The sequence below is a fragment of the Schistocerca cancellata genome, chromosome 3 (assembly GCF_023864275.1).
Source record: "Schistocerca cancellata isolate TAMUIC-IGC-003103 chromosome 3, iqSchCanc2.1, whole genome shotgun sequence".
NCBI lineage: Eukaryota > Metazoa > Arthropoda > Insecta > Orthoptera > Acrididae > Schistocerca > Schistocerca cancellata.
Genome location: NC_064628.1, coordinates 97667255 through 97692535, shown reverse-complemented (window position 1 = coordinate 97692535; position 25281 = coordinate 97667255). Strand labels below are relative to the sequence as shown.

The 25281-nt window shown below is 42.7% G+C and overlaps 2 protein-coding genes across 4 annotated transcripts in view; one reads left to right on the top strand and one right to left on the bottom strand.

Moving 5' to 3' along the window:
• The window catches only part of LOC126177098 (transmembrane protein 47), a 370462-nt gene extending 351821 nt beyond the window's left edge, over nucleotides 1-18641 (bottom strand). The window contains exon 1 of one of the 2 annotated variants that reach the window (XM_049924353.1): nucleotides 18463-18641. In XM_049924353.1, the coding sequence (XP_049780310.1) occupies nucleotides 18463-18578 (116 nt within the window). In that variant the 5' untranslated portion in view covers nucleotides 18579-18641. The remainder of the gene's footprint in view (nucleotides 1-18462) is intronic. The other variant, XM_049924357.1, reaches the window with a different exon arrangement.
• Nucleotides 1-25281, top strand: part of LOC126177095 (T-cell immunomodulatory protein) — a 425282-nt gene that overhangs the window by 194791 nt on the left and 205210 nt on the right. The gene's annotated exons all lie outside the window — the stretch shown is intronic.

Sequence of the window (25281 nt, the reverse complement as noted above, 5' to 3'; positions counted from 1 at the left end):
GAGACAGAAGTGATGACGCTTTCTGCAGGACCTGACCATCATTTTGCAGGACAATGCTCAAGCACGTACAGTGCAAGCTGTTACTGATTTGTTTCACTGATGGGGCTGCTAAGTGCTATACTACCTACTGCACTCCCCTGACTTAAGCCCTCGTAAGCTCAACTCTATTTCTAGACTGAAGGGAACACTTCACGGCATTCGCTTCAGAACTGCTGCAAATTCGTCGGGCAATAGACCGCGCCGCTCGAACTGTCAACACAACTCGCACTGCTAAGAGTATCCTATGACTTCCACATCGCTTCCACACAGAGTTGGTGACTACTTTGAACGATACTAAAACTTTGAAACATGTATCTATTGTGCACGAGCTGTAAATTAATAGTTGTCACTATTAAAGTTCCAACACTCGTACATTCGTTTTATTGCAGTTTTTACTGAAGCAAACAAATTGGCCTACGAATCATACGAGGTTCAGGGAAGAAGGGCCGAAGACAAGAAGATTTAGTTTAGCGACCCGCAGACTTCATTACACTCAAACAAAATAAGATATTAAAGTGCAAGAGACGGAGCACTGGCTGACGTGGAAAAGGATGTAAATGGAAATGGATTGTGCTCCTTTTGGGTGAGCCACACATGTACTCGCCTCAGTGATTTCAAAGAAATCGTGGTGGTGATGGTGGTGGTGGTAGTAGCAGTAGTAGTGGGGGCGCCCTATATGTAAGTACCGCAACACACTTTTTCTGGAAGCAGGCTGGTTTTATTCAGCGTTCTAATACACCATATGAATCCCCGTTCTTTTGGCTACAAAACTGGTTTTCAACATGATCTCTGTTCAACGCGACGGCTTTACACTACCTTACTGGGGCGACGGCTTTGTCCCCGAGGTACCACTCTACCGGTCGACGTCTGAGCAAATTCTCCCTACCATACACGCATTGCTTCTCGCAGAGTGCGTCCTTCACTGGGCCAAACGGATGGAAGTCAGAAGGTGCGAAATCCGGGCTGTAGGGATGGGTGAGGGAAAACAGTACAATGAAGTTGTCTGAGCTGCCCTTTAAACCTTTCCTTCGGCGGAAAGATGGTGTGGCGCCATTCGATGGGTTGCCACTTTGTTTCCGGTTCGAAGTGATGAACCCTTGTTCCATCGCCTGTGGAGATGTTAGACAAAAAAATTCCGATTAGCCTCGTAACGCGCAAGCAAATCCGCAAAGACTGTCCGTTGCTTTTTATGGTCTTCTGTTAGGCAGCGAGGACACAGTGGTCACATATCTTTGAGTATCGGAACTGGTGGACGAGTGTGTCAGCACTACTAAGAGAGACTTCCAGTTGATCATCGAGGTTTGTGTGTGTGTGTGTGTGTGTGTGTGTGTGTGTGTGCGCGCGCGCGCGTGTCGTCGATCACCTCAAATGAAAATGTCCGCACGTTCCAACATTGTTGGAGTCACAGCTGTGTGTGGCCGGCTAGGACGCGGGATGACGACACAAGCCCCGCCTAATGAGTCACCGTGGTTTTACTCAGTGCCTAATTTCCGCAGACATTCTGAAAGTGCCTGTGAATATCTACGATGCTCTGGTTTTCCGCAAAAACGACAACAAAATTTTGCCGCGCGGTCTAGGGCGCCTTGTCGCGGTTCGTGCGGTTCCCCCGTCGGAGGTTCGAGTCCTCCTTCGGCATGAGTGTGTGTTGTCCTTAGCTTAAGTTAGTTTAAGTTACTTAGTAGTGTGTAAGCTTAGGGACCGATGACCTCAGCAATTTGATCCTATAGGATCTTACCACAAATTTCCCGATAAAAAAAAAAAAAAAAAAAAAAAGGATTCCAACAAAATCTCAGTGACAGCTCTATACTTGGAACGCACCTCCGCTAAGAAACCATCGAAATTTTGTGAAACTACAGTTGATAAAGCAAGAATATTCCACGATGTCCCAAAAAAAAAAAAAAAAGTTCAAATGGCTCTGAGCATTATGGGACTTAACATCTGAGGTCATCAGTCCCCTAGAACTTAGAACTAACCTAAGGACATCACACACATCCATCCCCGGGGCAGGATTCGAAACTGCGACCGTAGCAGTCGCGCGGTTCCGGACTGAAGCGCCTAGAACCGCTCGGCCACGGCGGCAGGCCCTGTGTAAAAAGACAGGAAAATTTCCAGATGATTAAACTAGCCCACACATCCTACAACGGAAACAATTGGCACGAGAATACAAAACAAACCGGCTGAGCCATTTCAAATGAAGTTGCCGTCGCAGTGGACGGGTGTTCACCCCATCACATCAGTTACCAATGTGTTTCAACTTCTTAAAGGTCCACACGATTTCATGTAGGTCCGTAAAAGTGGCGCTGCAGTTAAGGTTCTCTGAATGTCACCCTCAATTCACTAATGTCCGGTTTAAGATCCAGACACTCGCACGCAGATCGTCGCCAGAAGAATTGAAGTTTTGTCTCTTAAGAATTTTTTCGAAATTTTGCTAATCATTATTTCGTGATTTTTCACGCTTTGCTTAGCATTGCAAATGGTCTTACTGCTTACCTTCGTTATGGACCACTTCAGTCCAACAGACATTGGTCGACTGTTTGCGTGTTACTCTCGCGAGCATGTATGGAAAATGGTTGAAGGATGTTGAAATCATGTGTACGCGACGAGATGTTTGCCAAGCCTCACCATAGACGTTGAAGTCGGAGATTTCCCCGCTCTGTAACAGTATAGACGGCGGTCTATGGCCGATCTGGCTACAGTGTTTCGGAGTACATCGTTCAGCACTCACCACGTAATTCCTACGTGTTCCGATGTTGATCCATCAATATCGTCAATTACGACTGCAGTGAACACACTGCGCCGTGCATCTGAGGCAGATACAGGGTGTTCCAGGGAGCTTCCAGTCCACTGTTACGTCAAGGTATTTGACTGATACTTTGAAGCGACTGCTTGGTCCTATAGTTTATCCTGGTAGTTTCTTGTAATAGAGCGTCAATGATTGTGTCCTTATCCGTCATCCAAGCGGAACTGCGTATGACAGTATTATGCTATGTGGGACATTCACCTGGGCTTTCATGAGACCTATGGCAGTAATCTAAAGCACTACGACAGCCAACACAATTGCGGGCCACCGGAATCCCTTCCTGCTTTATGTTTTTCTCAATAGCGAGGGCAGCTTTCAGCAGGATAACTGTCCATGTCACAAGGCCAGAATCGTGCTACAGTGATTTGAGAAGCATGATATTGATCTCACGTTGATGTCTTGGCCACCAAATTCGCCTGATCTGAACACGATGGAACAAGTCTGGGTTGCTATCATGTGCCAATTTGCTACATACATCCGGGAAACTAGCAAGAACTTTTCGAATCCACGTCATGCAAAATCGCTGCTGTATTGCGTGCCACAGGTGGACCAACACGCTGTTAAGGTGGTCATAGCATTTTGGCTCCTCAGTATATTTCGCAAACTTGTAAACTACAATACTGTTTGATTTTGCTGCAGATCGTACATGTTTTCCTCCCAAGAGCAGAATGTATGTTGCTGTTTCCTCAGGCAATTTGAAACTAGTTTCTCACACTTGCTAGGAAGAAATATTTTACTACATTTATAAACATTTCTTCAACACCAATAAGTATAATGGTTCATATCAACTTGTAGTGCAAATTATCTGTTTAGCAGCTTTTTAACTTCTCAAACTTCCTCCAGTTCCACATACAGTAAAGAATGTTGGAGCGGATCATCTTCAAAGAATATCGTCTATTTTTACAATACTCTTGCAACACCAGCTAACATTCCTTCGATATAAACAACTGTTTTTCTGATTGATAGTACATTCTAAACTTGGGCCGCTCATCTGCCGAACAAGGTACACACTGCAGCACTTCGTTCTTTATGCATCTGAGTGGAGTTCAGACTTTACTAGGTACTCTAATGCTCTGGCGTTGCCTCAAGTTTGCTAGCAATTGTAGTTCTTTTATGCATTGCATTATTATCTGTGATGGACTAAGGGTACTAGATCGCTGGAATACTTATTTTTGATTCTGTATCTTATCAGCTCAATTATGGTATTTGTTTGAATGCCGCAGCATCTTTTTTTACCATTTTATGAGCAGTGTACAGGTTGTACATTTGTCGCTTCCGAATAGTTCTCTTGAAGCATTTGTTGTATCGACTGTGGCTATTCTAAGAATTAGCCTTTCGGCTGCAAATGGTTCTGGAGCTTCAACAAGGTGAGCCATCCAGATTTGTGTCGTGTATTATTTAAAGGAAGAAGGAACATCCTTCATGTAAGTAGTTAAGTCTCCGATTTGGCTACATCAGCCTCGCCACTGGTAAGTACTAATCTGCGTCATACTTCGTGAGTTAGACGTACGGTGATCCTGGGAGCTTCCAGTCCACTGTTACGTCAAGGTATCCGAATGATAATTGGAAGTGACGGTTTGGTGCCATAGTTTCACTGTTACATTAGCATGCTTTTGTTCGTTGGCTTAGATGCAGCTTGGAAAACGCCTGTTTAGGCTAGTCAGAACGTACACAAAAGAGGCTAAAATCGCAAAGCGTCATATAGTTCTGATTTTTTGATTTATTATTAGGATCAGTTACGGTAGTGCGAATCTTAGTTTGCAGCTTCGGAAAACTTATACTTCCTGAGCAATACGTGGAGAACTGCGAATTTTGTGGCTTTTTGCTTATTTGTTGCCTCATAACGCAAACTGTATGTATTTTCCGATATTACCCTATTACCATTCTTAAAGTACATTAAATATGCAACGATTTCAGTCCAAGCATATATACTAGTTTCCGCGATATGGCACTTCAATTTTTTTGTCATTTTTTCTAACAAAATGGAAATTTTAAGTTTTGCTCGTTTCGGGGTGAATATCGGTATAATCGCTCATCCTGCGAGAAAAGTCATAGGAATTAAACTTGTAGTAAATGTTATTGGCTTTTATTTATGCACAAAATGAAGCCTCTAGACCCAGTAGTTGTCTTGAAACCGAAAAACAAAGTGTCAGAATAGTGAATTATTGAAAAGATGATCCTAAAAACTTCTAATAAATTGTGGTCGTTCAAGGAAAGTAAAATGCATAGCATAGTGTTTAAAGGTTGTATTGTATCTTTACATGAATTACGTGTATTATAAAAATTGAAACTTCTTGTGGATTCTCTGCTCTGTGAGTGGTTCAAATGGCTCTGAGCACTATGGGACTTAACATCTGAGGTCATCAGTCCCCTAGAACTTAGAACTACTTAATCCTAACCAACCTAAGGACATCACACACATCCATGCCCGAGGCAGGATTCGAAGCTGCGACCGTAGCAGTCGCGCGGTTCCAGACTGTAGCGCCTAGAACCGCTAGGCCTCTCCGGGCGGCGTCTGTGAGAGTCTCAGCTAGTTTTGTAAAATGTCGATAGGGTCAGTCGTTTGTTTTACATATCTAAGAGCACTCGAGGAAGATCAAGTAACAGTGGTGACAAAACGTGGTGTGCTTTCGCTAACAGTGTGTATGAAGCATGGCCTTAAGAAAAATCACCAAGTTTTTTTTTTTTTTTTTTTTTTTTACAAGCGTTAGATGAAGCTACTGTGTGCGATGCGTGCAGGAAGAGATACACCGTTCAAAGTTAATATTGCAGCGACTGTTCGTCACAGTTCCTCAATCCTCGTCTTCAAGGTTATCAAGAGGAGCATGGGCCTCCGAAATATTTGTCCTATCTGGAGAAAATATCACTGAGGAATTTGTTAAGCGCCAAAAGAAACTGTCTTAGTGAAATCAATGGGTGCAAAGGAAACTATTCTTGACGTGGCAAATCGTCGATGTGATGAATAGAGACAGCAGATTATAGATCGCCTTACATCTGTAAAAATGATCTCGTCGCTGCTAATGCCAGGCCAACAAATATTAGGCTAAGAAGAGACTATTCATACCCACCATCTATGGTGGAGTGCATGGAATATATTTATAGACATACAGCTGAAAACAGGGAAGAATGTCGGTTCATGTTTAATGACCTCATAGAACAAATAAAAAGCCATTACGAACCTGTTATCAGAACTGCCAAAACTCTCAATTTCAGAGGTCGGCCGCGGTCGCAGTCATCACCTAGCCCTTCGTTTCACAGACGTTGGACAAAAGATTCTCTGTGAGAACTGGTGCAAGGAAAGAAGAGCAATTCTGTAGAAGGGCGGATGAGAGTCGTCAAGTCCATAACAGAGATAATCTTACAAGACATTCGCTCACAAGTTTAGAACACCATGGAGTATCCTCCACCAGATGATTTCTTCGGAGAAACTGATTCTGGCCTTACCGACTCTCTCAAACTCTTACTCGAAACCATCGTGATGAGGCACGAACGTCATTATCTCGGATGGAAGAACAAATGTGTGATTAGTTCTTGCAATCACTTTTAGCAAGGAAAATAAAATTGTGGAGTGTTTTTCAAAATAGGTACCGGATTGATCTGACCACTATGTTTCTTTTTTCAGATGCGAGTCACGAGAATATAGGCGAGGCTGGAGAGAAGTGCATCATCTCTCTGTGTGGAGGGGACATGTCCATCGACACCCTATAGCCTTTTCATCATTACCAGCAGCCAATGCAAAGGTGGACATGGCACGCTTGCCCCAACCAAAGAAGCTGCTTCCTTCCATTCGTATCGCACATACCACAAAGTGCAACAATGACGAAGGATGCTACAGACTGTGGTTGGTCGAAGAGCTTCCTTGTTCTGTTACCAACAAGAAGATTTAAGTGAACCAGCTCTCACCAAAACATCTAAAAATCGCTCTCATGCGAGTGCAAGAGAGAATGCACGTAAGCTTGCAAATGTCGGCGAGCTAGGCGCTCAGCTTTATGCACTCACTGCCCTGGCACGATTTGCCTTACTGTGACTACGAGTCAGATCTATGAGGATGAAGACGACCCCCGACGATCCCCTGCCTTCGGGAGAGCAGCAAGAAATGGACACAGCAGCCCAGCGACTTCGTATTTTCCTGGAACAAGACTGCGGACAACCACGACCCTTTAAGAAACGAAAACATTGGGAGTCCTCATATCATTGAAATGTATGAGTTTTAATACACTAAGTGCATTTAAATATGTTTGATACCTTTACACATGATGGTATGCATTTTTCTTTTGTTGACTGCCCACAATTTGTACACTCCTGGAAATTGAAATAAGAACACCGTGAATTCATTGTCCCAGGAAGGGGAAACTTTATTGACACATTCCTGGGGTCAGATACATCACATGATCACACTGACAGAACCACAGGCACATAGACACAGGCAACAGAGCATGCACAATGTCGGCACTAGTACAGTGTATATCCACCTTTCGCAGCAATGCAGGCTGCTATTCTCCCATGGAGATGATCGTAGAGATGCTGGATGTAGTCCTGTGGAACGGCTTGCCATGCCATTTCCACCTGGCGCCTCAGTTGGACCAGCGTTCGTGCTGGACGTGCAGACCGCGTGAGACGACGCTTCATCCAGTCCCAAACATGCTCAATGGGGGACAGATCCGGAGATCTTGCTGGCCAGGGTAGTTGACTTACACCTTCTAGAGCACGTTGGGTGGCACGGGATACATACGGACGTGCATTGTCCTGTTGGAACAGCAAGTTCCCTTGCCGGTCTAGGAAGGGTAGAACGATGGGTTCGATGACGGTTTGGATGTACCGTGCACTATTCAGTGTCCCCTCGACGATCACCAGTGGTGTACGGCCAGTGTAGGAGATCGCTCCCCACACCATGATGCCGGATGTTGGCCCTGTGTGCCTCGGTCGTATGCAGTCCTGATTGTGGCGCTCACCTGCACGGCGCCAAACACGCATACGACCATCATTGGCACCAAGGCAGAAGCGACTCTCATCGCTGAAGACGACACGTCTCCATTCGTCCCTCCATTCACGCCTGTCGCGACACCACTGGAGGCGGGCTGCACGATGTTGGGGCGTGAGCGGAAGACGGCCTAACGGTGTGCGGGACCGTAGCCCAGCTTCATGGAGACGGTTGCGAATGGTCCTCGCCGATACCCTAGGAGCAACAGTGTCCCTAATTTGCTGGGAAGTGGCGGTGCGGTCCCCTACGGCACTGCGTAGGATCCTACGGTCTTGGCGTGCATCCGTGCGTCGCTGCGGTCCGGTCCCAGGTCGACGGGCACGTGCACCTTCCGCCGACCACTGGCGACAACATCGATGTACTGTGGAGACCTCACGCCCCACGTGTTGAGCAATTCGGCGGTACGTCCACCCGGCCTCCCGCATGCCCACTATACGCCCTCGCTCAAAGTCCGTCAACTGCACATACGGTTCACGTCCACGCTGTCGCGGCATGCTACCAGTGTTAAAGACTGCGATGGAGCTCCGTATGCCACGGCAAACTGGCTGACACTGACGGCGGCGGTGCACAAATGCTGCGCAGCTAGCGCCATTCGACGGCCAACACCGCGGTTCCTGGTGTGTCCGCTGTGCCGTGCGTGTGATCATTGCTTGTACAGCCCTCTCGCAGTGTCCGGAGCAAGTATGGTGGGTCTGACACACCGGTGTCAATGTGTTCTTTTTTCCATTTCCAGGAGTGTATTAGGCTCATTTCTTCAAAAACTGAATCTTGTAACTTTTTGTATGATTTTAAGCTAACTACTGAGCCTGGAGAGCCATTTTGTGCTTAGATGAAAGCCAATAACATTTACTACAACTCTGTAATGACTTTTTCTCACGGAATGAGCGGTTATGCCGATATTCGGCCCGAAACAAGAGCAAAACTTAAAATTTTCGGTTTTGGTAAAAAGAAAAGACCACATTTGAAGTTCCATATCGCGAAAACTATTCGATATATGGAGCTGCGGTTGGGCGTAAACTGTTGCATATTTAATTTACTGTTGGACTGGAAAATGATTAATGTCAGAAAACTCATAATTCACAAGTTACAACTAAACAAAAGGCCAAAAATTTCAGTTTTTAATTTATTTCACTGGAAGCACAGGTTTGTCGAAGCTGCAAACTAGTGTCCACACTAACTGGTCCTAACAACAGATAAGAAAATCAAAACTACATCACGTTTTGCGATGTTAAGGTCTAATTTGACTGGCCTCTGCTGGGTTACCGAGCGATTCTTCACATCAATCGTGGTTGAACAGTCCAAGTTTTGTTGTTCGGAAACCTTGTTCTTACAGAATGTTGGCTGTCAGTTTCATCATACCCCGTGGAAGGCTTAATGAGTGAAGCTTTTCCATCAGATCCGGTGAACCGAACTTTATCAAAAGCATGCTCAAACTGAGGAACAGCGCAGGAGTGTAACTGCACAAATTTGGTGTTCTTGTTATGAAACTGCTGGCTCCAAAGATGGCTTCGAAAGCATACTCTTTTCTCAAGTACGGTTGCATCTAGAGAATAAAGTCACAATTTTTGCTTTGAAACATTTGCCGATTTCCGGACAAAGATTCCAGGGCACTGTATATCGTTTCAGAATCCGAAATAACTTCTTCTAAAGTTTGTTCTTTCAGCTGGGCCGTGGAGTAAAACGTTACGGCCCCATATGCTAATTATTTAATTCGTGCCCTCGCTCGAACTTTTTGACTATGAGGAAACCAATGTGTTTTCCAAAGATTTCAGAATGTTTACGATTTCCAACATATGCGGTTCGTTCAGAAATTGTTTTTAATGTTTCCTAGGTTTTATTGGGACTCTCTCTCTCTCTCTCTCTCTCTCTCTCTCTCTCTCTCTCTCTCTCTCTAGCATTTGCAAGAAGGTGGAGCCGAATAAATTGTTGCTCATATTGCTCCACATGAGTTCGCTAGCAGAATCAGTACAGTATTCAATTTGATTTATAATTTTCATGGTGTACGGCAGGATTCGTAGGAGAATTTCCTTGATTGTTTACTCCGGGAGAGTTTGGAAGGACACGCGACCAGTTCTAAGTGTTAGCATTGCGGAGGGATGAGCAGTGGTGGTGGTGGTGGTGGTGGTGGTGGTGGTGGGGAAGAGGCCGACAAGAGCAATGCCACTCCATTTTCCACTATATGTCCGAGCTCAATACCTGCACTACCAGCTGGGAAATGAACATCTTGTTACGGTTCATCAACGATAGTTTTTCGATACCAGCTTAAGGGGAGTTGGAATGCCGGAAAATGGAAAAAATTCACATTTTCAGTTTTTAACCTTATAACTTAATTTGAAATTTTCTGCTTAAAATGGTGCAAAATTTGTTAAGAAATTCCAATTGGAAGTATTTTTATTTAATTTTTCAAAATTACATGTGCGCCCAGCAAAGTTACCCATCTTGTGATTTGTACACATTTAAATCTTCGCATTTCCGAAAACATTACATATAGAAGGCTGTGGATTTCACTCTTCAGTTGTAGAATCTTTGATCCTTCCATAGGTACCATTGTTTTTACGACTAGCTGTGTTTATTGTTCAGTTTTTGATCTGTGAGTGTTTGTTTTGAGCCTCGAGTTTAGTTTGTCGCTCATTTGGAGTTTGTTATCTGTCTTGTTTTGACTTTCAGTGGTGAGTGCGTAGTTTCTACGATGCCTAGGAGTGCATCATTATTTAAAAAGCGAAAGTTTCGCGGTAATAGATTTACAAATAACGTTTGTTCAAGTGATTCTGCTTCAGCACCTGTTGATGCTGGTGAAAGTTCTGACGTTTGTACAGCTGAGATGTGTGAAGGAGACACGCCCACCAGTGCATCAAAAAAGAAGTTATCAAACTGTGCAAGTGAAATTACAGATGAAGCTTCTAATGAACAATATGTTTTAGTCGACTTTCCTGTTTTTACTGAGTTTATGAAGAAATGTTTGTGTTGTAATCTTTGTGGAGGTTCTTTTGATATGAACATAACAAAATCTATAGGACTTTCCTGCAAAATTGCTATAGTTTGTGCCAGTTGTGAAAATGAGACCTGTTTTTGGAGCTCTAAAACATGCAGTAGCAATTTGTTTGAGAGTAATATCAGGCTAATGTATGCAATGAGAGCAATTGGTAAAGGACATACTGCTGCTCAAACATTTTGTGCCATAATGAATCTTCCACCTCCACCTGCTAAAATTGACAATTACACTGAAGTGATAGGAGATGCTGTTCAGTCTGTAGCAGATTTATCAATGAAAGCTGCTGCCAGTGAAGCAAAATATATAAATGAAGGAAACCCAGATATCCCTGTTGCTTTTGATGGAACCTGGCAGAAAAGGGGTCACACATCCAAAAATGCTGTTGCTACTGTTACTAGTGTGGACAGCGGTAAAGTTTTGGACTATGAAGTGCTCACTAAACATTGTTACCATTGTGCATCTGGTAAGATAGAAGCAGCTCACATATGTAGCAAGAATTATGAAGGTACGAGTGGAGGCATGGAGGCTGCCGCTGCTGTGAAAATGTTTAGCAGATCAGAAAAAGAACGGGGAGTATTTTACACAAAATTCCTTGGAGATGGGGACTCCAAGGCATACAAAAGTGTTACAGAATCCATGCCATATGTCAATAAGACAATAACTAAACTAGAATGTGTCGGTCATGTTCAGAAACGAATGGGCACTCGTCTAAGGAAACTGAAACAGAATCTGAAGGACAAAATTTTGTCAGATGGTAAAACCATTAGAGGTCGCCTGTCAGATAAAATTATAAATGAATTACAACAATACTATGGTATGGCAATAAGAAATAATGCAAATAATTTGCAGGAAATGAGACAAGCTGTATGGGCCACATATTTACATCGATCATCAACTGATGATAATCCTCAACATTTTGCTTGTCCAGATGGTCCTCAGTCATGGTGCAATTATAGAAAATCTCAAGCTACTGGGGATCCTTATCACCATAAAAATTATATTCCATTGGCTGTTATGGAAGTAATTAAACCAATATATAGAGACTTGGGGCATCCTGATCTTCTGCGAAAATGTCTTCATGGTTGTACCCAGAATCAAAACGAGTCGTTCAACAACCTCATTTGGACTCGTGTACCTAAGAATGTATTTGTTGGGATAAAAACATTGAAATGGGGAGTCAGTGATGCTGTTATTTCATTCAATGATGGTCATATGGGTAGGCTAAAGGTCATGGCAAGGCTCGGCATTGCTCCTGGTATCAACACCATCAGAGGTCTTCAGCTTCTGGACAGCGTGCGAGTAAGGAAGGCTCAGTATGCAGCTGAATTTAATACAAAAAAAGCAAGGGCAGCAAGGAGAAGAAAGCTTCTAGGTGAAGAAGAAGAACTAGAAGATGACCCTGATTACTCTGCTGGACACTTTTGATAATAGAATAAAAGGTATTTGTGAATTTTCATAATAAATTACTTTAATCGCATTTTCTGGCATTTGACATTTTTAGTGTTACATGTACCTTTATCTCATAAACCACTCAACCAACAACATTCAAATTTTCAGAAATGCTGCAAAACAGTTCAAAGAGGCCACTGAACTAGAATCATGACAAGAACTGGCTTATTCTCTGAACTAGGGAAGTTTATGTTATACTTTTTCCAATAAAAAATGGCTTAATGGTAAAAAATTCATAAATACTATACCAACAAAAAGAAAACATTGGTTCTAGTTCAGTGGGCTCACAATATATGCTGAAAACCTCTGCCAGAATTTCAAAGTTCTGAAGATAATAGTTCCAAAGAAAAAGGTACACAAAGTTAGCAAATTTAACATTGGCGAGATAGGGCATTCCAACTCCCCTTAAAGCAAGGAACCACTTTCTTGAAGGCGATTAAGGTTTCTTGACTGCACTTTACAGTCGCATATTTAGCTGTGCACCCAGAGTCAGGCTGCGATAAAAATTGTTCGGAAGCCAACCGAGGTCCAATGTTCAATCGTCCAATGCTTACGATCGTTACACCAAGCGAAGCGTCGTTTGGCATTTACCGGCGTGATGTGTGGCTTATGAGCAGCCGCTCGACCATGCAATCCAAGTTTTCTCACCTCCCGCGTAACTGTTACAGTGGATCCTGATGCAGTCTGGAATTCCTGTGTGGTGGTCTGAACACATGTCTGCCTACACATTGAGACCCTCTTCAAATGCCGGCGGTCTCTGTCAGTCAACAGACGAGGTCGGCCTGCACGCTTTTGTGCTGTACGTGTCCCTTCACGTTTCCACTTCACTATCACATCGGAGACAGTGGACCTAGGGATGTTTAGGAGTGCGGAAATCTCGCGTACAGACGTATGACACAAGTGACACCCTATGACCCGACCACGTTCGATGTCCGTGAGTTCCGCGGAGCGCCCCATTCTGCTCTCTCACGGTGTCTAATGACTACTGAGGTCGCTGATGTGGAGTACCTGACAGTAGATGGCAACACAATGCACCTAATATGAAAAACATATGTTTTGGGGGTGCCCGGATACTTCTGATCACATATGTAACTACTTCGTTTCTGGAGCTTGTTCGGCTTACCATATCTGTGATACAGCGAGGTCCCATTTTCTTACTCAACTACTACATTATTAAAAGTGTCCTGCGATGCGTTTGTATAACAATGATTTTTTCGGTCTGTGTTGTTTTACGGCTATGCTTGATCTTGCAAACTTGTAATGATAGGAATTGCAGAAGGAGATTCTCACTCTGTGGTGGAGTGTGCCCTGATACGAAACTTCCTGGTAGATTACAACTGTGAGCCGGACCGAGATCAAACACAGGACCTTTGCCTTTCGTAAGTAAGTGCTCTACAGCCTGAGCTACCCAAGCACGACTCACGACCTGCCCTCACAGCATCAATTGCAGCAACATGGCTTAGCCACGGCCTGGGGGAGAAAGTGCTCAGTCGGTAGAGCATTTGCTCACAAAAGGCGAAGGTCCCGAGTTCGAGTCTCGGCCCAGCACACAGTTTTAATACGCCAGGAAGTTTCATATCAGTGCACATTCCGCTGCAGAGTTAAAGTCTCATTCTGGAAACATCCCCCAGGTTGTGACTACGCCACGTCTCCGCAATATCCTTTCTTCCAGGAGTGCTAGTTCTGCAAGTTTCGCAGAAGAGCTTCTATGAAGTTTGGAAGGTAGGAGACGAGATACTGGCGGAATTAAAGCTGTGAGGACGGGTCGTGAGTCGTGCTTGGGTAGCTCAGTTGGTAGAGCACTTGCCCGCAAAAGGCAAAGGTCCTGAGTTCGAGTCTTGATCCAGCACACAGTTTTAATCTGCCAGGAAGTTTCAATGATAGGAATTTCTGGTCCTCCCTTAATCGGTACATCAGCGGTAATTATCAACTGTCGAAAGATATACAGATCCGCAGGGAAACAGTCAACCGAAATAGGATTAAACTTACTGAGTTAGAAATTTATGAGCAAATACACTGTCCAGTCATATTAATGTGATCACCCATCAAGAGCCCGAATAACCATATTTTGCGATACTGACCTCTGTGAGACGTGCAGAAAGAGTTTATGTATGGCCGTCTTTTTGACTGGAGGTCTCGGGGGACCACAGCCATTCACTATTTTAAGAAAAGAAACACCTACACCCGTCGTTACAATGTTATGTATTGTCAGACCTTAGTTGTTGCTGAAGGTGTTATCACGATCCATATGATGGTGCACTGAAGCAGCAAAACTGGTAGTAAACAATAAATCACATCGCAAGGACAGCTCTAGGTGTTCCATTTTGTTACAGCGCAGAAAGAGAGTCCATGAGGCTCTGGCAGATACTGATAGAGATGTGAAGCCATGCCGAGTCCAGTCCATGGCTAGCTTCGCTTGGTTTCTTGGATGAGTATGCACGACGCAAACAGCCCCATTGAGGTGGTCCTACAGACTGTCGGTTGTGTTTAAATCTGGAGAGTTCGATGGCCAACGGAGTACGGTATACTCATCCTCATGCTCTTCAAACCACGCAAGTACACTGGAAGCTGCTCGTAGATGCCATAGTGTCCAGGAAAATCAAACTGCATGTAGGGCTGGACACGGTCACTAAGGATACATGCATGCTCATGTTGATCCGGTGTGCCTTCAAGAATGACTAGATCACCCAGGGAATGCCACAAAAATATTCCCCAGACCATTTTGCTCCAACGATTGTTGCAGGGTGTTTGCTTTCGGACGTTTCGCCCCGTTCACACCAACGGCAATCTGTCCGACAGAGCTTAAATGTGATTAATCTGTAAAGGCCACCTGTCAGTGGACGTCCAGTTGGCGTGAAAATTCCAGCCTCCGTCGCCGGTGAACAGCAGTCAGCATGCGTGCACGAACCACGCGCCTGCTGCGGAGGCCCGTACAAAGCAACTTCCGCTGAACGGTCGTTGAGGTGACACTGTTGGTAGCCCCTTGGTTCACCTGGGCGTTCAGTTGCTCAACAGTTGCACGTGTTTTCGCAAGTACGGATCTACGCAGCCGTCGGTCGCTCCTGTCATCCATGGCCCATGGTGCAGCACACTTGGGTCGCCGCCGGTTTTGGATAGCGTCATTTTGCCATGCACGGTCACTTCATCCCGGGCAGCGGGCGAACAGTTTACAAATTTACCTGTTTCGGAAATTCTTCCACCCTCAGCCAGAAAGCCAATGATCATGCCCTTCTGGACATCAGATAAATCGCTCCGTTTTCGCATTACGACAAAGACAGCACTGCCCCCACTCCTCCCAACTCGCTTTCTATACCCTCCACCTAATGCTGCCACCTGCCGTCTGTGAGTGGTAATTGCACGTTGACGTCGAACATGGGTAGCGTTCACAATGTGACTGAACCGTGCAAATATCAAGAGAACGTTGGTATTAACGAAAACAGTGGCAGGGGCAGTCTGAGGAAATCATTCGTTGCAGAACTGCTATTGCTCAAACCACTGTACACCTTCGAATGAAGAAGCATCCGTGAACCAAGGCACAAAACCTGATCTATCTATACTCAGGAATCAATGTGGGGTTTACGAGTGGAGAAAAACAGCAGTGTTATTCAGGACTAACTTCTTACGATTGAGGTGTATGATAGAGACTTTTTTGGGTCTTAGGCGGGCATGGTGTGGGCTTCGACTGTTCTCACAAATACACTGAAAGGGTCAATAGTAAAGCTTAACTGCCAACTTTTTTTTGACAATTTGCGTTTTAACGGAGAGGCAATGTACCCAGCGTGAGACTGCTTTTCTTGATAATACTTCTGCTTAACGCCGCCCTCTCCCACGGCAATGGTTATAGCTATCCTTCCAAAACATGACAAAGAACTAGATCAGTCGCTTTGCGAGAAACAGGATAGAATTTTCTAGCGTCATTTTCAGGATTTATCTCCATACATCCACTGGAGGGGTCAGACCGTTTGGGGTGCCAAAGAGTGTCCTATAATACATCGCGTACGAATCATGTTGTTCAAACTCTGCACACACGTAAGCCTATATGACCACGTCTCACCTTCTTCGTCTATAAAGCAGGTTCTGCTTTACACTATGAACAGCCATTTCAAATCATCCTAGTCTACGAAGTCTTCGCGAGGAAAGGTGAGTTTACAGCTACTAACAGTCCTGAAAAGACATTATGACAAGTTGCTTCATCGGAACCGCAGGCACCAACTTAAACGAGGGGCATTATTTAACATAAGCGCCAGTTGCGAATGAGAATTATCGATAGCTGGCTGTATAAAAATACACTACGAAGTAAAAAAGCTCTTACCAGGTGTTCGAACGGCAGTACAATTTCGCTAGCATGAAGTGGTGAACAAACCGTTTCCATCATAAGTGAAACCTCCGGTTTTACTAAATACGCCACCCTCTACTCCAAAGGTAATTACTAAAGATTTAGTCTGTTAATAACAAATACTACCCGTTCGTCTGAAATCCAACGTAGTTGGATAAATGGTATATTCTGCTTCTCTTCCTCATTGGTTGCAATGAAATTTCGCTACAAGACTCCCCTTACTGGGAATTGTTGCTTTCGCTTCTACAAAATACTAAATTGCAGAGGGAGGCGTAACATAGCTCTATTCACAAAGCATAATCTGTAGGTTAAGAGGTTCTTTTCGGGTCCATATCGCCTATATCAGCTAATATTACGGATGCCATTGGCGTACGTTTTTGCCGTGGTCGCAGATCCTTCTAGTTACGCCTACCGTCACTTCGGCGCGCCGGTGACGCTGCCCTTGCGAAGCGTCTTTGACGGTGCAACAGCAGTGTCTTATTGGTCACTAACCTGAAGACCTCCGGTTCGATTTCCTGATTGCGCTTCGCACTGTCAAGCTGAATAAACAAGCTACAAACAAATGCAAATCGTTCGTCTATGTGCTGTAAAATAATTTAAATAACACTAAGATACACAAGCAATAGCTGATCACTGACACTCTGATAGTTTACTGCCTAGACAAAATGAAATTGCCTCATGTGGCCGAACAGTACCTGGAAGCACTTTTAGCAGATGAAATCCATTTCAAGCAGAACTACTGGAAGGTGCATTCAAACCATCTTAAAATATGGAATTCCATTATTTTAATGGTTTTTGGAAATTCTTCGCGTCTAGGTAGACAAAATACGCGAAGTTATCTCGTGACAACTGTGCAAGGACCACACTGCAACGGATCATAATGTGCACATCGCGCCCTATACTGAAAATTAAAACTTGAAGTCTTTTAGAGTATTTAAATGCGCCCGCAACAACCACGATTTAAAAAATACGAAACTTCTCCCACGCACGACTAATTTCAAAACAGCCAGACATCATCCAGGCACTCCTTACGGCGGCGAATTCCCGTGCTTAGAAAAAGCGTCTCGGCAAGCTATATGACAATAAAACAAAAACCAAAACACTGAAAATTCAACGCACGCCACAATGGCTCTCAACGATTTTTGTGGTCATTGTAACTCTGACATTAAAAACAATTTACTGTCCACTTCTTCATACAATATTTTTCCTTTTATCGAAGTGACAATCAGTGAACCGTAAGGTGGACGCACAGAGGAGACTAAGGTATTCTGTTACTTTGTGTAAACATAGTATTGGCAAGCTGCCTCTGAGCTGAATGTCAGTCATAAATTGCTGATTTATAGTGAAACTGTGGCCTTTAATTCACACCAAATTGCAAATATTTATGGAAAATCGTGCACACAATGGGTAAAACTTATTAGGATACGATTTTTCACACAAGACGTGCAGCGTTTATACGGTATAGAGATGCGTCAATGTCATAAACGACGTTAATCATTACAGTCGATTTTTTCCTATCTGAAAATTATAAATAACAGCATAACCACCGCTCTTAAGCAGACGAATCTGCTGACACCAATGAGTCACGGCTCTTGTGGGCGTATCTGTGTCAACTAAATTACTTCTATCAGTACAAATTTTAACACAAATCTGTTAAATATATTGCGAAGACTTGTTGTTTACGATGTTTGTGTGTAAACTGTAAACTTACTTCAGAAGTCTGAACCTCAGTCAAAACTAGAACAACATGCAGTTTGTTATGTACACTGTTGATTCCGAGAGCTATATTTAGATTCAAATAAATGCCTCATTCTACCCAGGACAGCACAAAATCGCTCTACGTATTCCAAAGTTTAACTACTGACCTTTCCAAATGATACACCTCAATGACAGACGCCGAGTCGAACTCGCTGAAATCCGGCAGAGATTCGGCTTCGAAGCTAAATCCACCCAAAACACTCGCTTTAGTAGTTGAATTCATGTTGCTTGTTTCAATATGGCGTGCGCCACTGAAGCCATCTATCGGCCAAAAGTTCAACTATTTCTACTGCTCTTCTACCAATATTAACTTTGCTTTCGAGTTAACCTTGCATAGGAAAGTCTTGGGAAGGATATACAGCAACGCCACCTGGAATCGCGTTAAAGTAAATGATAAATTATGACGTGCATATTGTATAAAACTGATCACGCTCGTCAGACGTTAAAAGTATAACAGCTTGGATCTGTTCACTTAATCTTTCAAGTGTATAACTTATCGGAAGTAAATGACGCCGTCATCTCAGCAGCCTGTCAAAATCATATTTTAACTCGTTCTTGGATTTTATGGATTTTAAAACTATTTTCTGCCACAATGATATGCAATCATGACTGAAATAATGCTAACGAACCAATTATAGAGATGCGCAAGCGTTTGCGATGTGATCTCTGAAACACATAGATGTAAGTTTGTTGGCACTTGGCAATTTACGAAGTGCTTTGGAGTGTTTGTGTTGTGGAGTGACGACGATGTATAGGTTTTGACTTTTGATATAATCAAGTGTTGCCTGTGGTCAGTTTTCCGCATTTAGACGACTAACATTTCCGTCCGTGCAGCTGTTTACTGAGCCAGTTGATTAAGATGTTCCAATGAAATGCTAATACCAAATTACGTGTTCGAATGAAATGCGAATGCCAAATTACGTGGTACACCTAAGGAAATTAACAAGACTTGATCATTGTAGAAGAATACAGGTAATTTGGTTAATAATTTTGTGTGTGTGTGTGTGTGTGTGTGTGTGTGTCCAATTTACGAACTTCCATTTCTTACTTGCCTTTAATGCTTCGGAGCTTTTTGTATCAGTCAGTGAAATTGACTTCTTACATATATTTCTGATGATGTTCAGACAACATATTGTCGAAAGCTAGTGTACGTTTTGTCTGCCATATGCGCTAATTTTTTGTATACAGTTCTAGTTACCTCATATGTTTTTTGCAAATCGTTGGGAGAGATATATCAGTAAGTTTACGTATTTTCGATATTTTCGTTCAATACTGTCGTGTGGAATACTGTTCTGGGGAGGTTTGGTAACACATCTTGAAGAAAGAAAACCCTCTTTGCTGAAAAACCTATTGTAAGAACAATATGTGATGCTGAACTGCAGTTATCTTGTAGACATCTATTAGAGTTGGGCATTCAGACTACTGCTTCACAGTATACTTATCCCGAACATCTTCATCTATACTCCGCAAACCACTGTGAGGCGGATGGCAGAGGGTATGTCCCATTGGATCAGTTGTTAGTGTTTCTTCCTACTCCATTCACGTACAGAGATTAGGAGGAGCGATTATTTGAATGCCTCTGCCCACACTCTTGAGTAACATTGTAGTATGGGTCGCATGAGCACTTTATAAACAATCACTTTTGTAGGCTGATTGCCCTTCCCCAGTATTCTACCAATAAATCAAAGTCTACCATCTGCTATTGAACCTCTGTGGTCATTCCATTTAATATCCCTACAAAATTTTACACTCAGGTATTTGTAAGAGTTGGCTGATTCTATCATTGATATTGTAGTCACAGGATACTGTGTTTTTCATTTCCTGAACTGCAAAATTTTACATTTAGTGCAAGTTGCCACTCTCTGCACCATGTTGAAGTCTCATCAAGATATGACTGAACATGTGTGCATCTTCTTTCAGATATCAATTTATTATAGATAACTGCATCATGTAAAAGAAGCCTGATTTTACTGTTAATATTGTCTGCAAGATCATTAATATACAACATGAACAGCAAGTGTCCCGACACACTACCCTGGGAATACGGTGAAGTTACTTATACATATGACAATGACTCTCCCTCCAAGATAACATGCTTTGTCCTCCCTACCAAAAAGTCCTCATTCCAGTCACAAATTTCAGTTCATACCCCAAATGCAGATGTGGACTCTGACCACAATCTTTTGGTTATGACCTGTAGATTAAAACTGAAGAAACTGCAAAAAGGTGGGAACTTAAGGAGATGGGACCTGGATAAACTGAAAGAACCAGAGGTTGTACAGAGTTTCAGGGAGAGCATAAGGGAACAATTGACAGGAATGGGGGAAAGAAATACAGTAGAAGAAGAATGGGTAGCTTTGAGGGATGAAGTAGTGAAGGCAGCAGAGGATCAAGTAGGTAAAAAGACGAGGGCTAGTAGAAATCCTTGGGTAACAGAAGAAATATTGAATTTAATTGATGAAAGGAGAAAATATAAAAATGCAGTAAATGAAGCAGGCAAAAAGGAATACAAACGTCTCAAAAATGAGATCGACAGGAAGTGCAAAATGGCTAAGCAGGGATGGCTAGAGGAAAAATGTAAGGATGTAGAGGCGTATCTCACTAGGGGTAAGGTAGATACTGCCTACAGGAAAATTAAAGAGACTTTTGGAGATAAGAGAACCACTTATATGAACATCAAGAGCTCAGATGGAAACCCAGTTCTAAGCAAAGAAGGGAAAGCAGAAAGGTGGAAGGAGTATATAGAGGGTCTATACAAGGGCGATGCACTTGAGGACAATATTATGGAAATGGAAGAGGATGTAGATGAAGATGAAATGGGAGATACGATACTGCGTGAAGAGTTTGACAGAGCACTGAAAGCCCTGAGTCGAAACAAGCCCCCCAGAGTAGACAACATTCCATTGGAACTACTGACTGCCTTGAGAGAGCCAGTCCTGACAAAACTCTACCATCTGGTGAGCAAGATGTATGAAACAGGCGAAATACCCTCAGACTTCAAGAAGAATATAATAATTCCAATCCCAAAGAAAGCAGGTGTTGACAGATGTGAAAATTACCTAACAATGAGTTTAATAAGCCACAGCTGCAAAATACTAACACGAATTCTTTACAGACGAATGGAAAAACTAGTAGAAGCCGACCTCGGGGAAGATCAATTTGGATTCCGTAGAAATACTGGAACACGTGAGGCAATACTGACCTTACGACTTATCTTAGAAGAAAGATTAAGGAAAGGCAAACCTACGTTTCTAGCATTTGTAGACTTAGAGAAAGCTTTTGACAATGTTGACTGGAATACTCTCTTTCAAATTCTAAAGGTGGCAGGGGTAAAATACAGGGAGCGAAAGGCTATTTACAATTTGTACAGAAACCAGATGGCAGTTATAAGAGTCGAGGGGCATGTAAGGGAAGCAGTGGTTGGGAAGGGAGTAAGACAGGGTTGTAGCCTCTCCCCGATGTTATTCAATCTGTATATTGAGCAAGCAGTAAAGGAAACAAAAGAAAAATTCGGGGTAGGTATTAAAATCCATGGAGAAGAAATAAAAACTTTGAGGTTCGCCGATGACATTGTAATTCTGTCAGAGACAGCAAAGGACTTGGAAGAGCAGTTGAACGGAATGGATGGTGTCTTGAAGGGAGGATATAAGATGAACATCAACAAAAATAAAACGAGAATAATGGAATGTAGTCGAATTAAGTCGGGTGATGTTGAGGGTATTAGATTAGGAAATGAGACACTTAAAGTAGTAAAGGAGTTTTGCTATTTGGGGAGCAAAATAACTGATGATGGTCGAAGTAGAGAGGATATAAAATGTAGACTGGCAATGGCAAGGAAAGCGTTTCTGAAGAAGAAAAATTTGTTAACATCGAGTATAGATTTAAGTGTCAGGAAGTCGTTTCTGAAAGTATTTGTATGGAGTGTAGCCATGTATGGAAGTGAAACATGGACGGTAAATAGTTTGGACAAGAAGAGAATAGAAGCTTTCAAAATGTGGTGCTACAGAAGAATGCTGAAGATTAGATGGGTAGATCACATAACTAATGAGGAAGTATTGAATAGGATTGGGGAGAAGAGAAGTTTGTGGCACAACTTGACCAGAAGAAGGGTTCAGTTGGTAGGACATGTTCTGAGGCATCAAGGGATCACCAATTTAGTATTGGAGGGCAGCGTGGAGGGTAAAAATCGTAGGGGGAGACCAAGAGATGAATACAGAAGAAGTTTACCTTATAGTGAAATAGAAGTAGATAGTTCCTGCGAAATAGTAGGGGAAGAGGCTATACTTGACAATTGGATTAAACTATTAATTTGATCATTTTACTAACCCCCCAAGTCAGAAGATATAGTTGCTGAACAGTTCAAAGAAAACTTGAGTCTCATTTCAATTAGGTATAACACTCATACAATTATAGTCGGTGGTGACTTCAATCTACCCTCGATATGCTGGAAAAATTATGTCTAAAGTTGGCAGCAGGCATAAAACGTCATCCGAAATTGTACTGAATGCAAAATTATTTTGAACAATTAGTTCATAAGCCTACTCAAAGGGTAAATGGTTGCAAAAGCATACTCGACGTCTTGGCAACAAATAATCCTGGACGAATAGGTAGTATCGTGATGGATACAGGGATCAGTGACCACAAGACAGTTGCTGCTAGGCAACACCCAAAAAACATCAAAAAGAAACACAATGTACATTTATTTAAAAAAAGATGATAAAAATACTCTTAACACCTATTTAAGAGTCAGTCTCCACGCCTTCTGATCTGATCATGTAAGCGTAGAAAAGATGTGGAATGATTTCAAAGATATAGTATCGACAGCAGTTGAGAGGTATATACCACATAAAAAATAAGTGATGGTACTGATCCCCCATGGTACACAAAACATGTCAGATCGCTGTTGCAGAAGCGATGAAAAAAACACGCCAGACTTAGAGGAACCCAAAATCCTCAAGATTGGGAAAGTTTTGCAGAAGTTCGAAATGTATCGCTTGCTTCGATGCGGGATGCTTTTAATATTTTCCACAATGAAACTCTGTCTTGAAATCTGGCAGAAAACCCAGAGAGATTCTGTTCATACATAAAGCACACCAGTGGCAAGATGCAATCAGTACCTTCACTGTGCAATAACAACGGCGAAGTCACTGATAACAGTGCCACTAAAGCAGAGTTATTAAACACAGTTTTCCGAAACTCCTTCACCAAAGAAGACAAAGTAAATACTCCTGAATTCCAATCAAGAACAAAAGCCACGATGAGAAACATATAAGTAGATATCCTCGGTGTAGCAAAGCAGCTTAAATCACTTAATAAAGGAAAGGTCTCCAGTCCAGATTGTACACCAGGCAAGTTCCTTTCAGAGTATGCTGATACAACAGCTCTGTATTTAGCAGCTATATACAACTGCTCATCACAGAAAGATCTATACCTAAAGACTGGAAAATTGCTCAAGGCACACCAATACCCAAAAAGGGAAATAGTAATCCATCGAATTACAGACCCATACCACTAATGTCGATTTGCAGTAGGTGTTTCGGAACATATGTTGTGTTCGAACATTATGAATTACCTCGAATAAAATAATTTATTGACACGTAGTCAGCACGGATGCAGAAAATATCATTCTTGCAAAACACAACTAGCTCTTTTTACTCATGAAGTAATAAGTGCTATCAACAGGGAATGTCAAACTAATTCCATATTTTTAGATTTCCAGAAGGCTTTTGACGCTGTTCCTCACAAGCGTCTTCTAACAAAACTGTGTGCCTATTGAATATTGCCTCAGTTGTGTGACTGGATTCGTGATTACCTGTCAGAACGGTCACAGTTTGTAGTAATAGACGGAAAGTCATCGAGTAAAACAGAAGTAATATCTGGCATTCCCCAGGGAAGTGTTATAGCCCTCTATTGTTCCTGACCTGTATCTGAGTAGCCGTCTTAGATTGTTTGCAGATGATGCTGTCATTTACCATCTTGTAAAGTCATCAGATGACCAGAATGAATTGCAAAATGATTTAGATAAGATATGTGTGTGGTACAAAAAGTGGCAATTGACCCTAAATAAAGAAGCGTGAAATTGTTCACATGAGTACTAAAAGAAATCCACTAAATTTTCATTATGTGATAAGTCACACAAATCTAAAGGCTGTAAATTCGTCTAAATACTTAGGGATTACAATTACAAATAACCTAAATGGGAACTATCACATAGATAATGTTGTGGGTAGAGCAAAACGAAGACTGTCATTCATTGGCAGAACACTTAGAGTCTTAGAAGGTGTATCAGGTGTACTAAAGACCACGCTTATCTGCCCTATTCTGGAGTATTGCTGTGCAGTGTGGGATCCACATCAGGTGGGACGGATGAATGACATCGAAAAAGTACAAAGAAGGGCAGCTCGTTTTGTATTATCGCGAAATGGGGGAGATAGTGTCACAGACATGATACGTGAATTGGAGTGGCAGTCATTAAAACAAAGGCGTTTTTCGTTGCGATGGGATCTTCTCTTGAAATTTCAATCACCAGTTTTCTCCTCCGATTCCAAAATTATTATGTTGGTACCCACCTACATAGGGAGAAATGATAACCACGATGAAATAACAGAAATCAGGGCTTGCACAGAAAAATTTAAGTGCTCGTTTTTCCCGCACACCGTTCTAGAGTGGAACGGTAGAGAGACAGCTTGAAGGTGGTTCATTGAACCCTGTGCCAGGCACTTTATTGTGAATAGCAGAGTAATCACGTAGATGTAGATCCTGTTTGTGTCTAGACCCATTGCACGCTGAATTCTACCCATGGTGTTATTTGCAGTAGGTTGCTCGATGGTCTGGTCGAGGCAGAAATCCAAACTTACCTGTCTGATCTGGGTGTCATTACAGTCAATCGCGCAATGAAAAAGTTAGATGCATCCTTACTGCCCACA